The sequence below is a fragment of the Aethalodelphis obliquidens genome, unplaced genomic scaffold (assembly GCF_003676395.1).
Source record: "Aethalodelphis obliquidens isolate GAN/ISIS:26980383/991018 unplaced genomic scaffold, ASM367639v1 scaffold32, whole genome shotgun sequence".
Classification (NCBI taxonomy): Eukaryota; Metazoa; Chordata; class Mammalia; order Artiodactyla; family Delphinidae; genus Aethalodelphis; species Aethalodelphis obliquidens.
In genome coordinates, this window is record NW_020837976.1 from 13,765,518 (window position 1) to 13,777,702 (window position 12,185).

General features: G+C 37.0%; 1 protein-coding gene across 3 annotated transcripts in view; it reads left to right on the forward strand.

Annotated features, from left to right (window-relative positions):
- ELP2 (elongator acetyltransferase complex subunit 2) overlaps window positions 1-11,926 on the forward strand; it is a 43,973-nt gene extending 32,047 nt beyond the window's left edge. For all 3 annotated transcript variants that reach the window (XM_027127750.1, XM_027127752.1, XM_027127751.1), the window contains 5 exons: window positions 4,250-4,442; window positions 5,830-5,951; window positions 7,486-7,619; window positions 8,374-8,487; window positions 11,364-11,926. In XM_027127750.1, the coding sequence (XP_026983551.1) occupies window positions 4,250-4,442; window positions 5,830-5,951; window positions 7,486-7,619; window positions 8,374-8,487; window positions 11,364-11,520 (720 nt within the window). In that variant the 3' untranslated portion in view covers window positions 11,521-11,926. The remainder of the gene's footprint in view (window positions 1-4,249; window positions 4,443-5,829; window positions 5,952-7,485; window positions 7,620-8,373; window positions 8,488-11,363) is intronic.
- Window positions 11,927-12,185: the final 259 nt, after the last annotated feature.

Sequence of the window (12,185 nt, forward strand, 5' to 3'; positions counted from 1 at the left end):
GCACAGGGTTCCCTTTTCCCCATATCCTCTCCAGCACTTATTCCTTGTCTTTTTGTTGATAGCCATTCTAATGGGTGTAAGGTGATATCTCATTGTGGTTTTGATTTGCATTACCCTTATGATTAGTGATGTTGAGCATCTTTTCATGTTTCTGTTGGCCATGTATATGTCTTCTTTGGAAAAATGTCTATTTAGATTCTTTGCCTATTTTTTATTTAATTTAATTTTGTATTTTGCTATTCAGATGTATATGTTCTTTATATAGTTTTTATATTAACCCCTTATCAGATGATTTGCAAACATTTTCTCCCATTCAGTAGGTTGCCTTTTCATATTGTTGATGATTTCTTATATTTTTATATATTGTTGGATTCAATTTGCTAAAATTTTGTTTAAAACTTTCATATATAGTATGTGAGAGACATTGCTGTGTAGTTTTCTTTCCTTGTAATGGCTTCATCTGGTTTTGGTATCACAGTAATATTAGCCTCATAGAAATATTTCCTCCTTTGCAATTTTCTGGAAGAGTTTGTGAAGAATTGGTATTTCCTTTTTTAAATATTTGGTAGAATTTCCCAGTGAAGCAAACTGACCTTGAGTTATCTTTGTGGGAAGGTTTTTAACTACCTATAATTTTTTAAATAGATACAGGGCTATTTCATTCAAGATATCTAATTTTTCGTGGGTGTACTTTGATGGTTTGTGTCTTTCAGGAAATTTGCCCCTTTTATCTGATTTGTCATATTTATTGGCATAAAGTTGTTCATAGTATTCCCTTTTGATCCTTTTATTACCTGAAGAATCCCTGGTGATGTTACCTTTCTTATTCCTGTTATTGGCAATTTGTCTCTTTTCTCTCATACCCTCTTTTTTTTTTTTTTTTTTTTTTTGGTGGGAGAGAATTCTGGGAATTGACCAGGAAATTAATGAGTTTATGATTTTATTAATATTTTCAGAGAACAAGCTTTTGGTTTATTTATTTTATTTATTTTGATTTACTTTTGGCTGCATTGGGTCTTCGTTGCTGCATACGGGCTTTCTCTAGTTGCGACGAACGGGAGCTGCACTCCATTGTGGTGCACTGGCTTCTCACTGTGGTGGCTTCTCTTGTTGCGGAGCACAGGCTCTAGGTGCACAGGCTTCAGTAGTTGTGGCACGTGGGCTCAGTATTTGTGGCTCACAGGCTGTAGAGCACAGGCTCAGTAGTTGTGGCACACAGGTTTAGTTGCTCCGCGGCATGTGGGATCCTCCTGGACCAGGGCTTGAACCGTGTCCTCTGCATTGGCAGGCAGATTCTTAACCACTGCACTACCAGGGAAGTCCTCATTTCTTTTTCTGTCTCTAATAAGGTTAAAACTGAGGTCATTGATTCTAGATCTTTCTTTCTAATATAGGTGTTAAGTGCTATAAGTTTTCCTCTAAGTATTGCTTTGGAGGCATTCTGCAAATTTTGATACGTTGTGTTTTCATTCAATTAAAAGCACTTTCTAATTTCTCTTTGATTTTATTTTTTAACTTAGGTTATTTTGAAATGTATTAGTTTCCATATACTGAGTGTTTTTCAGATATCTTTCTGTTATTGATTTCTAATTTAAGTTTATTTTGTTCAGAAAACATAGTATGACTTCAATCCTTTGATATTTAATCTTGGTAAATTTCCATGTTCTTTTGAGAAGAATTTGGATTCTGTTTATTTTGGGTCAAGTGTTCTGAAAATACGAATTACATTGGTTGACAATATTGTCTTCTTTATTCTTTTGGTTCTGTCGTGAATGGCATTTTGAAATCTCTAACTATAATTGTGGACTTGTCTTTTAATCCTTATAGTTCCTTCAGTTTGTACTTTATGTATTTTTGAAGTTCTGTTGTTAGATCCTAAACGTTTATGATGGTTATTTTCTCTTGATTAACTGACTAGTTTCTTATGCAATGAACCTCTTTACTTCTGGTAATATTTTCTGCTCTGAAGTCTACTTTCTCTGATGTTAGTGTAGCCACTCCAGGTTTCCTTTGAGTAGTGCTTGAATTATGTATCTTTTTCCATCATTTTACTTTAAGCTGTTTGTTTCCTTTTATTTCAAGTGGGTTTCTTGGAGACAGCATATAATTGGGTCTTGCTGTTTTTCTCATCTTGATAATCTTTCATTTTAATAGGGGTGCTTATTAGATCATTTGCATTTGACGTAATAATTGATATGATAGATTAACTCCTGTCGTCTTGCTATTTGTTTTCTATTTGATCTATCTGTTCTTTGATCCATTATACTTATTTTGGATTAAGTGATTCCTTTTTATGATTCCATTTTATTTCTTTTGTTTTGTTTTGTTTAGTAGATATAACTCTTTGTTATTTTATTGGTTGTTTCACATTTTATACTATATATCTTTAATTTACCACAGTTTACCATCAAGTAATACTGCACTATTTGTGTATGATAACATAAGTATACTTTCATTTCCTTCTACTTTGTGGTATTGTTTTTGTACATTTTACTTCTTCACAGAAATCCCACAATATTATTTATACTTTAACCCTTAATTATCCCTAAAGATATTTAAATAATAAAAATATTTTTTCCATCAGATATTATTTTCGTGCTGCCTACAGGATGTTCTTAACATTCCTCATAATGCAGTTCTGCTGGTCAGGAATTTTTTCAGCTTTTTGCCTGTCTGAAAAGGATCTATTTCTCCTTCATTTTTTAACAGTATTAGTGGTGGCTAAAGAATTGGTGGTTTTCCCTTAGGTACTTCAAAAATGTTGCTCCATTTTCCTCTGACTTGCATTGTTTTGGATGAGAAGCCCACTGTCATTTTTCTTTGTTACTTAGTAATGGGTTTTTTTCCCCCAACTGCAATTTTATATTTTTCAGTGGTTTTAAACAATTTGATTACTGTTGGTATAGTTTTCTTCATGTTTCTTGTGCTTGGGTTTTATTGAACGTCTTAGATCTGTAGGTTTATTGTTTTCATTGAATTTGGAAATTTTTTGGCCATTATCTTTTTAAGCATTTTTTTCTCATCCTTTTGCAGACCATAGTTATATTTGGCTGCTTGATGTTGTCATAGAGTTCAGTGATTGTTTTTTTCTTTTTTTCCTACTCTGTGATTCATTTTGTCTTTTAGGTATCAGTGTTCTTTGTTGCTAGATATCTAATATTTTGGAGTGCCATTATTTCGTGTATTTTGTCTGATCTTTTAGTTTTTTTCACACAAGAGAGTAAATCTGGTCCCTGTTACTCCATATTGACCAGAAGTGAAAGTTTCTAAACTACTAATTACACAGTTAATCCACAGATGTATTCTTCTTGTAAAATATTAAAGTAGTATGGAGGGTCCTCAAAAAATTAAAAATAGAACTATACCATATGACCCAGCACTTCTTCTTTTGGCTGTTTATCCAAAGGAAATGAAAACATTAATTTATAAAGATATATGTACCTCTATGTTCATTGTAGCATTGTTTACAATAGCCAAGATATGGAAGCAACCTAAGTGCCCAATGATAGAGGAATGGATAAGGAAGGGGTGGTGTGTGTGTGTGTGTGTGTGTGATGGAATATTACTCAGCCTTAAAAAAGAGGAATGAAATCTTGCCATTTGTGGCAACATGGATGGACCTGGAGGGTATTATGCTAAGTGAAATGAGTAAATAAGTTAGAGAAAGACACACACCAAATGATTTCATTTATATATGGAATCTAAAAACCAAAACAAATGAACAAACAAAACAGAAACAGTTTCATAGATACAGGGAATAGACAGGGTGTTTTCAGCGGGGTGGAGGAATGACTGAAGTAGGGGTTTAAGAGGTATAAACTTTCAGTTATAAAATAAATAAGTCACAGGGATGTAAGGTACCCATAGGGGATATAGTCAATAATATGGTAACAACTTTGTATGATGATGGATAGTAACTAGACTTACTGTGGTGATCATTTCATAATGTATAAAAATATTGAACCACTATGTCATACACCTGAAACTAATATAATATTGTATGTTAAATATAACTCAATTTTTAAAATTCTGATTTCAGTGCCAGTCTCTAATTATTCATCATTTCTAATTCCAGTCTGTCTCTTCTCAGAGGTTACACCTGGTTATAGTATTTATAGTATTTTCTCAGAAGTTGTTTTATTTTTTACACAGATACATAAAAAATACCATAGAAACAATATATTATTTTGAAAAATGTTTTCAGTTTATTTCACTTTAACTGCTTTATTGTTTCATCTCTGTCCTATAGGCAGCTAAGAAAGAGCATGCAGCTATCATTCTTTGGAACACTGCATCTTGGAAACAGGTGCAGAATTTAATTTTCCACAGTTTGACTGTCACACAGATGGCCTTCTCTCCTGATGACAAGTTCTTACTAGCTGTTTCCAGAGATCGGACCTGGTCACTGTGGAAAAGGCAGGACACAATCTCACCTGAGTTAGGTAAAACAGCTGCTGGTTGGGAAGATTATTAGTGAAACAGTTATGTCCATTTACCTACTTTGAGCAGCTATTGTGTAAAGAGAAATAGAAATGATAATAGGGTGAAGGGCAGAGTCTGGTTGTTGTGAGTCTTTCAAAGTTTTGTGATAACTGAGGAAGACTTGACCTTCCTTGTGAGGATGATATGTATTCAGACATCTCAGTTAAAGAAACATAAAAATCTACATGTAGAAAATTTGGATTTTGCAGATGGTTACAGAATGCCACCATAAAACCAAATGGATGATATATACTGAGGATTTTATGGGACAGGAATAATGAATATACAGTTAAATTATGAAACTCAGAAGGACCATTGTCTTTACCATTCACCTACCCACCTCTGTCACAGTGATAATTGGGAGAATTGGGAGGGGGTGTTTTAGGCATCCATTTGTGAATAACATGACCCCTGGGCAAAATGTTAACACACCTACCTGCATTCTACTTTGGATCTGGCATAAATTGAAAAAAAAAAGGAAAAGGAAGGAAAGCTTCTTGTGATTGCAGCAGTAGCCTATTCTTATTCTTCCCCTTTCATTGAGTAGGTAAAATCTAGAGAGCGTTTAAAGTACTTTGTGTTGTTTAATCCTGTTTTTAATTTTTCCATTGATAAAACCTACTGCAATTTGATCTTATGATATTTTTAGTCCTTTGGGTTTTTTGTGTTTTAGAGAATACCAGGGACTATGATACATACTGAGCAGTATATGTTGTAACAGATTGATTTCATTTGCAACTAGTGATTTCCTAACATGCAACTTTTTTTAAAAAAGTTAAAGTGATATTATACTAATAACAAATCCTTTAATTTGCTATATCTTTATGGATTGTGGATTAATAGATACATTAGTCTACCCTCCATACACAGTTACGTCTTTTACGTTTAGTCCGTATGAGGGCTAGAAGTTAGTTACCCTACACTTAAAATATTGCAAGGGAAGAGATTTTTTTTAAGTTCGTTTTTTTCTTTTACATTATTTAAGGGTTCATTAGTCTTTTTTTTCCATAGCTTAATACACAGATCTGGCTACTTCCTGAGTAAGTTTAAATTTCATCAGGCTTCTTCCATAAGCATAAATTGAACTTTTAGTTAAGTGTCCAGAAGATGTTTGTCATCAGTCACTAGAGAGTGACTAGTCAGTATAAAAGCATTTCCTACTAGAAAAATAACTGTATGCACATAGCCTTCTGGTGAGGGATCAGCTGCCTGGCCTTGGTTGCAAAAGTCTGTGTATATAAATTGATTGATAAATTACATGTTGTATATGGCATTTAAACATAGCTTTCTAACAGGTAAAAAGCTGCTCTCTCCACTTTTTGACTAGTGCATATGTGTTTCTTTCAGACCCAGTTTTCAGTCTCTTTGCCTTCACTAACAAAATCACTGCTGTGCACAGTAGAATTATTTGGTCTTGTGATTGGAGTCCTGATGGCAAGTATTTCTTCACTGGAAGTCGGGACAAAAAGGTAATTTTTTTTAACTTAATATTTTTTCAAATGTAAAATAATAATATTACAGGTGTATTTGGATAAAAAGCACATAATCCTAATTTTCTGATACATCTTTTAAAAATCAGTTTATTTATTTCCTTCTGTGTTTTTCATATGCATACATAAAAAGGCTTTTCTTACTTGTTAAATTCTATAATACATGTCTCTAAAATATCAAATACGAGAAGTCGTCCCTTCAGACACATGACTATCAGATGGCTCCAGTAGGAGAAAAGTGGTAAAGGAAATGGGTCAGGACTAAGAAAGCAGGAGAGCAGGAGTGGGTGGAGGGACACAGGGAAAGACAGTTTCTGCTTTTCTTTTTCGTACTTTTGGGAATTTAAAATTCTTTCTATAATGAATGATTATTACCTTTTCATTCAGCGAAGGAGGCGGGGTGTGTGCCTGGGTGTGTCACGAGCTGTGAAAAAAATCAGAACAAGTTAGCTAGCAGTAGGTTCTTGACCATGACCCTCGCCCTTGTTCTCTGGGAAATGTTCCCCTGGCCTCTGGTCTTTCCTCTGTTTTCATGCTCTTTAAAGCATCCTTTCCTTTTTCTGCACTTCCTGCAGACCAGAGGTGCTGAGGCACTTGAGTGTTTCCTCTCCTCTCCTGCCCTCTCCAGTCACAGTCATGGTACAAGTTACAGAAGCAGAGGACTAACACAGCATGCTGTCACTCAATGAAACACTGAAATGTTAGCCTCTGAAGTGCTTTCTCTCAGACCTTTACTTCTGTCATTTGCCTATTCATTTCTTCCCCGGCATTTGTCTTCCTACTCTCTGCTAGCTGCTCAGGCAGCAGGACTGCTTCTGCCTTCCACAGTCAGGCCCGGTAGCAGATGGTCCAGCTGTGGCTGTCACAGTTAGGTCAAGGCTGAAACGGACAAAGCATCATCCGCCATGCAGTCTCAGAAATGCACTCCTGCTTGCTTGGGCGGAGCCCTCTGCTCAGAATCTTGCTTTGGTCCTGCGTTCTCACTTCCCTCTCCATTTCTTTGTGACCATTCACACCCTTCTGAGGCATGAGCTTCCAGGAAAGCCTCATTTCTTATGCGGTGTATCATCAAGGTTAGGGCCTCCCGAGTGAGCTGAGCTGATTCCATGAGCAGTGGGTGGTGTAGAAGAAGAGCCAGGGACTTGGTTGGTTTCATGCATTTTGTGGTAATTTCTTGGGGTGGTGCACGAGCACCTTGAGGACATGGTGGACAGAATCTCACTGGATCAGAACTGGTTTCCTGAGTGTAAAGAGCAGGCTAAACACACCTGGTCTCTGGGCGGGGACAGTCATCTTTGGACCAGCACAGTTGGGTAGTTGAGGTCTCAGAGACATGTATCTGCTACATGGTGGCTTCTCTGTGATGCTTGAAATGGTCAGAAGTCCTGGAACACAAATGAAAATGATGCATTTTTTAAAATGTCAGCGTCCTCTATGCCATTGAAACGCTCTAATGCATTGCTAGAAACCTTGCAAAGAGAAAGTTTTACAGCGTTTGATCTGTCTGTGTTAGGTGGTTGTCTGGGGTGAGTGCGACTCCAGCGATGACTCCACTGAACACAGCATCGGCCCCTGCTCCTCCGTTCTGGACGTGGGCGGAGCTGTGACTGCCGTCAGTGTCTGCCCAGTACTTAACCTTTCCCAAAGGTCAGTCTCTGTGTGGGGCTTCATCTTATGTTTTCTTTAGGAAGACCACTTAGTTTCTCAATGTGTAGCCCTCTTATACTTTCATCTTTGGGTTCTCTTAGCTTCCAAGTTAACCATTTTTTTTTATAATGCTTATGTTTCTCATAGGATTTCTTTTTTGTTTTTAACACCATTTTATTTTATCTTATCTTTCTGATCAACCCCTATTTATTTATTTATTTGTTTGTTGGTTTGGCTGCGCTGCGTGGCTTGTGGGATCCTAGTTCCCAGATCAGGGATCAAACCCAGGCCCCCCCAACAGTGGAAGCTCAGAGCCCCAAACACTGGACCACCAGGGGGAACTCCCCTCAAAAGATGCTAAATTGATAGAGCTTGATGACATTCAGCGTGGTGAAATAGAGATTGGGAGGGTGGCTCAAAGGTTCTTATTTCACCAAATTTAGGACTGTGGTGCTTTCTCTGTAACAAGTATCTTCGGTAGAACAAGGGTCTCTGCTGCCAGCCAGGGAAACACTGGCTTATGGGCCTTGCCAGCAGAGGGCAGAGGTAAAACTGTGAGCATCCTCGATGGAGAGGAGGCTCTGTGAGCGCACGGTAGAGCAGCGCACTGGATCCTGGGCCCGAATTTTAAACAGAGTCCTTTGTAAGCCAGAGACAGTTGGGAGCACTGAAGAACTACTTTAGATTGGTGATGATGGAGATAACAGAAGTTCATGCTAAATTAATCACTGTCTTTCCCTTCCCTTAAAAACAGATACGTTGTTGCAGTAGGATTAGAGTGTGGAAAGATTTGTTTATATTCTTGGAAAAAGACTGATCAAGTTCCAGAAATAAATGACTGGAGGCACTGTGTAGAAACAAGTCAAAGGTATTTCCTTCCTGTTTTTGCTTCCATCAGATTAGATAGATATCATGGAGTCTTTAGCAGCAAATCTTATGTCACATTTGCATGGAGAGAAACACAAATCTCTTCATGGTGCTTACTGCTAATTTGTACCTCTGTGTTTTGTGACAGTCTCTTGAGATTGACGTTTATTACTGTATTGCACTTGGTTTTTAAAAGTTTATTTGACCAAATTGCTTGTTTGCATGATACTGTGTTTACAGACAACGCATTGGAGATGAAAGTGATTTTCATAATGATGAGTTTCAGAATTTGACTAAGTAGAATCTTAGTAAAATTTAATTCAAAATGGTGGTGGTGTTTTGGAAATATTATAGATTGTGTTTAGGCGAATCTCGTGTTTGAACACTTTAGCTCACATCCTGGGATAGAGTAAACCGTCAAGTGCCCCTCAAAGCCCTGTGACCAGCCTTCAGGCAGAGTAAGTGCTCCTGAGCCTCGTGCCCTGGGCGTGGGCCTTTGCCACCTGAGCTGCTCAGAGCACCTGCTGTTTACAGCCTCCTCCTCATCCGCCTGCTTAGACAGCAGGGAACACTTTTTAATCTACTTCTTTACCCATTTCGTTAGTTAAAAATGACTAAACTTTCAAAAAGTCATTCATGTCATTCTGTGTTAGATTTGTTTTAGGATTCTTCAACCTTCATGTATTTAAACTATCCAAAATATAACTTCAAATACAATTCCAAACAACAGCATCATGAGGAAGGTCATTGGCTTGATGCCGAGAGACATATTGTACAAGATATACCTTCCAGGGGAGTTTGTCTCCTTACCAGCAAAGCATGTTAATGCTCATGATAATTGTATTTTTTTAAATGTATTTAAAATGAGATCTGCTTTATTACTGCTGTCCTCATGGGTTCTCTCCCACCTCTCTGATGCTGGGTTTAGCTGTTGAAACAGTTCATGCTATTGGCTTACTGAAGAGAGAGGTATCCAATGAAATTCCATGTTTCAGGCACTTGAAAATTCCTCTCTTCCTGGCCTCCCCTCCTCTTCTTTTCCTTCCTTTCACTTTGCCCTACCCATGATGCTTGCTCTGCCTCTGCCTAGTACCCAGACGACTTCTGTGGCCCGAATGTGGAACAGTGGCAAGAAGCCCCTCAGAAAGTATGGGCAGGGGACATGTACAGAATTTGAGTTTTTCATTTAAAAGTTTTTTAGTCATTATGGTGACTTTGGATTTGCAAGAACTAATTCCTGGCTTACCTTATATTATTTGGATTGCTAATATTACACTTATCAGATTATGAGTACTTTTCAGATGAAAGGTTTTGCTGATAATGAAATATAAACGAAGGTAATATAAGCGAACACTGCCTTCTAGGTTGGCTCCCCGAACTCCCTGTCTTCTAAATGTGATCTGTTAACACGCTGGATTTAAAGAACATTACCAAAAAAGAAAAGAAACGAAACATACCATCTCAAAGCATATATAGCCAAATAAGTACTGTCCCTCAAAGTAACTTCTCTGGGAAACAAAGTACTATATATATATACTAGTCTAAATATATTCTTGTTTCAGTGATGTCACTACTTCAAATCATTCTTTTAATGAAATGAGAGAACTTTAATATTAATCCAGAACAAATGAGATCCCAGTGATGTTGCTGTCACTTAAAATATTTTTGGAACTTCTCTTTAGGAACTGTGTTCAAAACTAGCTTACTAGTGATGCAAGAAAGCCAATTATGATACCTTTTATATAAAGTTTTCCTCATTTTGACCATTCACTTCTTTTTTTTTTTTTTTAGCTTAACCTTCATCTTATTTATAAGCTCATATCCAGATGACTTTTGACTTCTTTCAATAATCAAATTCATCCTCAAAGGAAGATGAGCTCTCATTGAGAATACTCAGGTCGTAGTCTGTGTGGAAGCATTTCCTTTAGGAGAATTTCAGGAAACACTGAGGCACAGCAGCATTGTTGGAATGTGTGGACCCTTCTAGAGTGGCCACTTGCAAGGGCTCACAGTCATTTGGTGACTTAGGTTCTGGTGTGATGATTTTTTTAAATGTGTTTCATCACTTCGAGGCTATGCTTCATTCTTTTGATCCTGAGAGTGCGTTGGTGACAGGGACTCTCAGAGTCTGCAAGTATAATTTGTGAGCTCAGGTATTATTTTCAGTGTTTACTGCTTTAAAACTTGCACCATATTCACCTTATTCCGTTTTGGTTTGGAGGACTAGTTTGCCGGTTAAATTTATAGAGGATATTATATTTCATAGAGATTTATTAATAATCTGTGTTTGGTAGCATCCTAGGTCAGCCATGAGGATGGGGGCTGGGGGTAGTGTGTTAATATGAACATCTTGCCCAGGGTCATGCAGTTACAGGTCACATTGGAGACCAAGGTTCTTTCACTGGGTAGTTTATTAAATCTTTCACTATCTTTTCTTACCCAGCAGTAAATAATGAGAATAAGCGTCCATTCAAGTTACAGGGATGTTAGAAGATCAAATATAGAATATGTTGTAAAGTTGGAATTCTTTAGAAAAGAAACACATTTAGTAATGTTACCTGAAAGACTGATTTTAATAGTTAAAATTGACGGTTAAAGCAAAATTTGACATAAATGCATTGTCTATTTCTTGCTCTTTTTGGTGGTGTCCTTGGTCAGTAAGTAAAATGTTTTCAAGGCTAACATAAAATTGCTAAAATATTAGTGATGGTATTTTAAAACCTGTACAATTACATGGTCAGGTTTTGACTTCTATTTATGTTAACAACACTAATAGGAAGAGCATACTAACTGAATTAATATGCAGGTGAGCACCCAGAAAAATATTTCATAGTCATAGCATACATTCATTTCATGATTTCTCTATCTTTGTTTTAGCCAAAGTCATACACTTGCTATCAAAAAATTATGCTGGAAGAACTGTAATGGAAAAGCTGAACAGAATGAAGCAGAAGGCACTGAATGGTTACACTTTGCAAGTTGTGGTGAAGATCACACTGTGAAGATACACAGAGTTAACAGATGTGCTCTGTAATGGACTTAATGACTGCAAGCATATACTCGTTGGTGTCTTAAAAATATTTATCATGTAAATAGATAACCTTTCTTTACCTCATAATTTCATTGCATTTCATGCTTAAGACCTAAGGCAGTAGTCCTCATGTGAGTCTCAGACCCTTTGAAATATGATGAAAGCTACAGACTCTTTGCTCAAAATGTTTATATACACACAGTCTCAGAACCTTGCCCATACTTTCAGGGATTCAGACCTGCATCTGTGTGTCCCAGATTGAGAGCCTTTATTCTTTCTTTCTTCATGAGCAAATTTGCCTAATTTTGTGTCATTTCGGGCCTTCTCTTTTCAAATGTTTGGGACGTTTCATTATTTACTACCCTCCTATGAGGGATAGCCTCAAAAATAAAGAGAGATAAAACCCAGATTACTCAATTTTTATTTTAACAGTTTTTTGTAAATACGCAGACCACACAAAGTGTGGTCTTGACCCCTGCCTCCCAGTACACACCAACCATTCTAGGAATTTGGCAGGTTGTGAGTTTGAACTGTAGTTGGTCCCTTCTCTTATTCTTTAAAAGTACATAGATGCTTCCTTCAGAGTTTGACTTGAAGTGCTTAAAGTAACTGAGAGATATAGGGGCTGGAAAGTAGCGTCTGAATCACCTGAATTTCTGTGAAGTTGC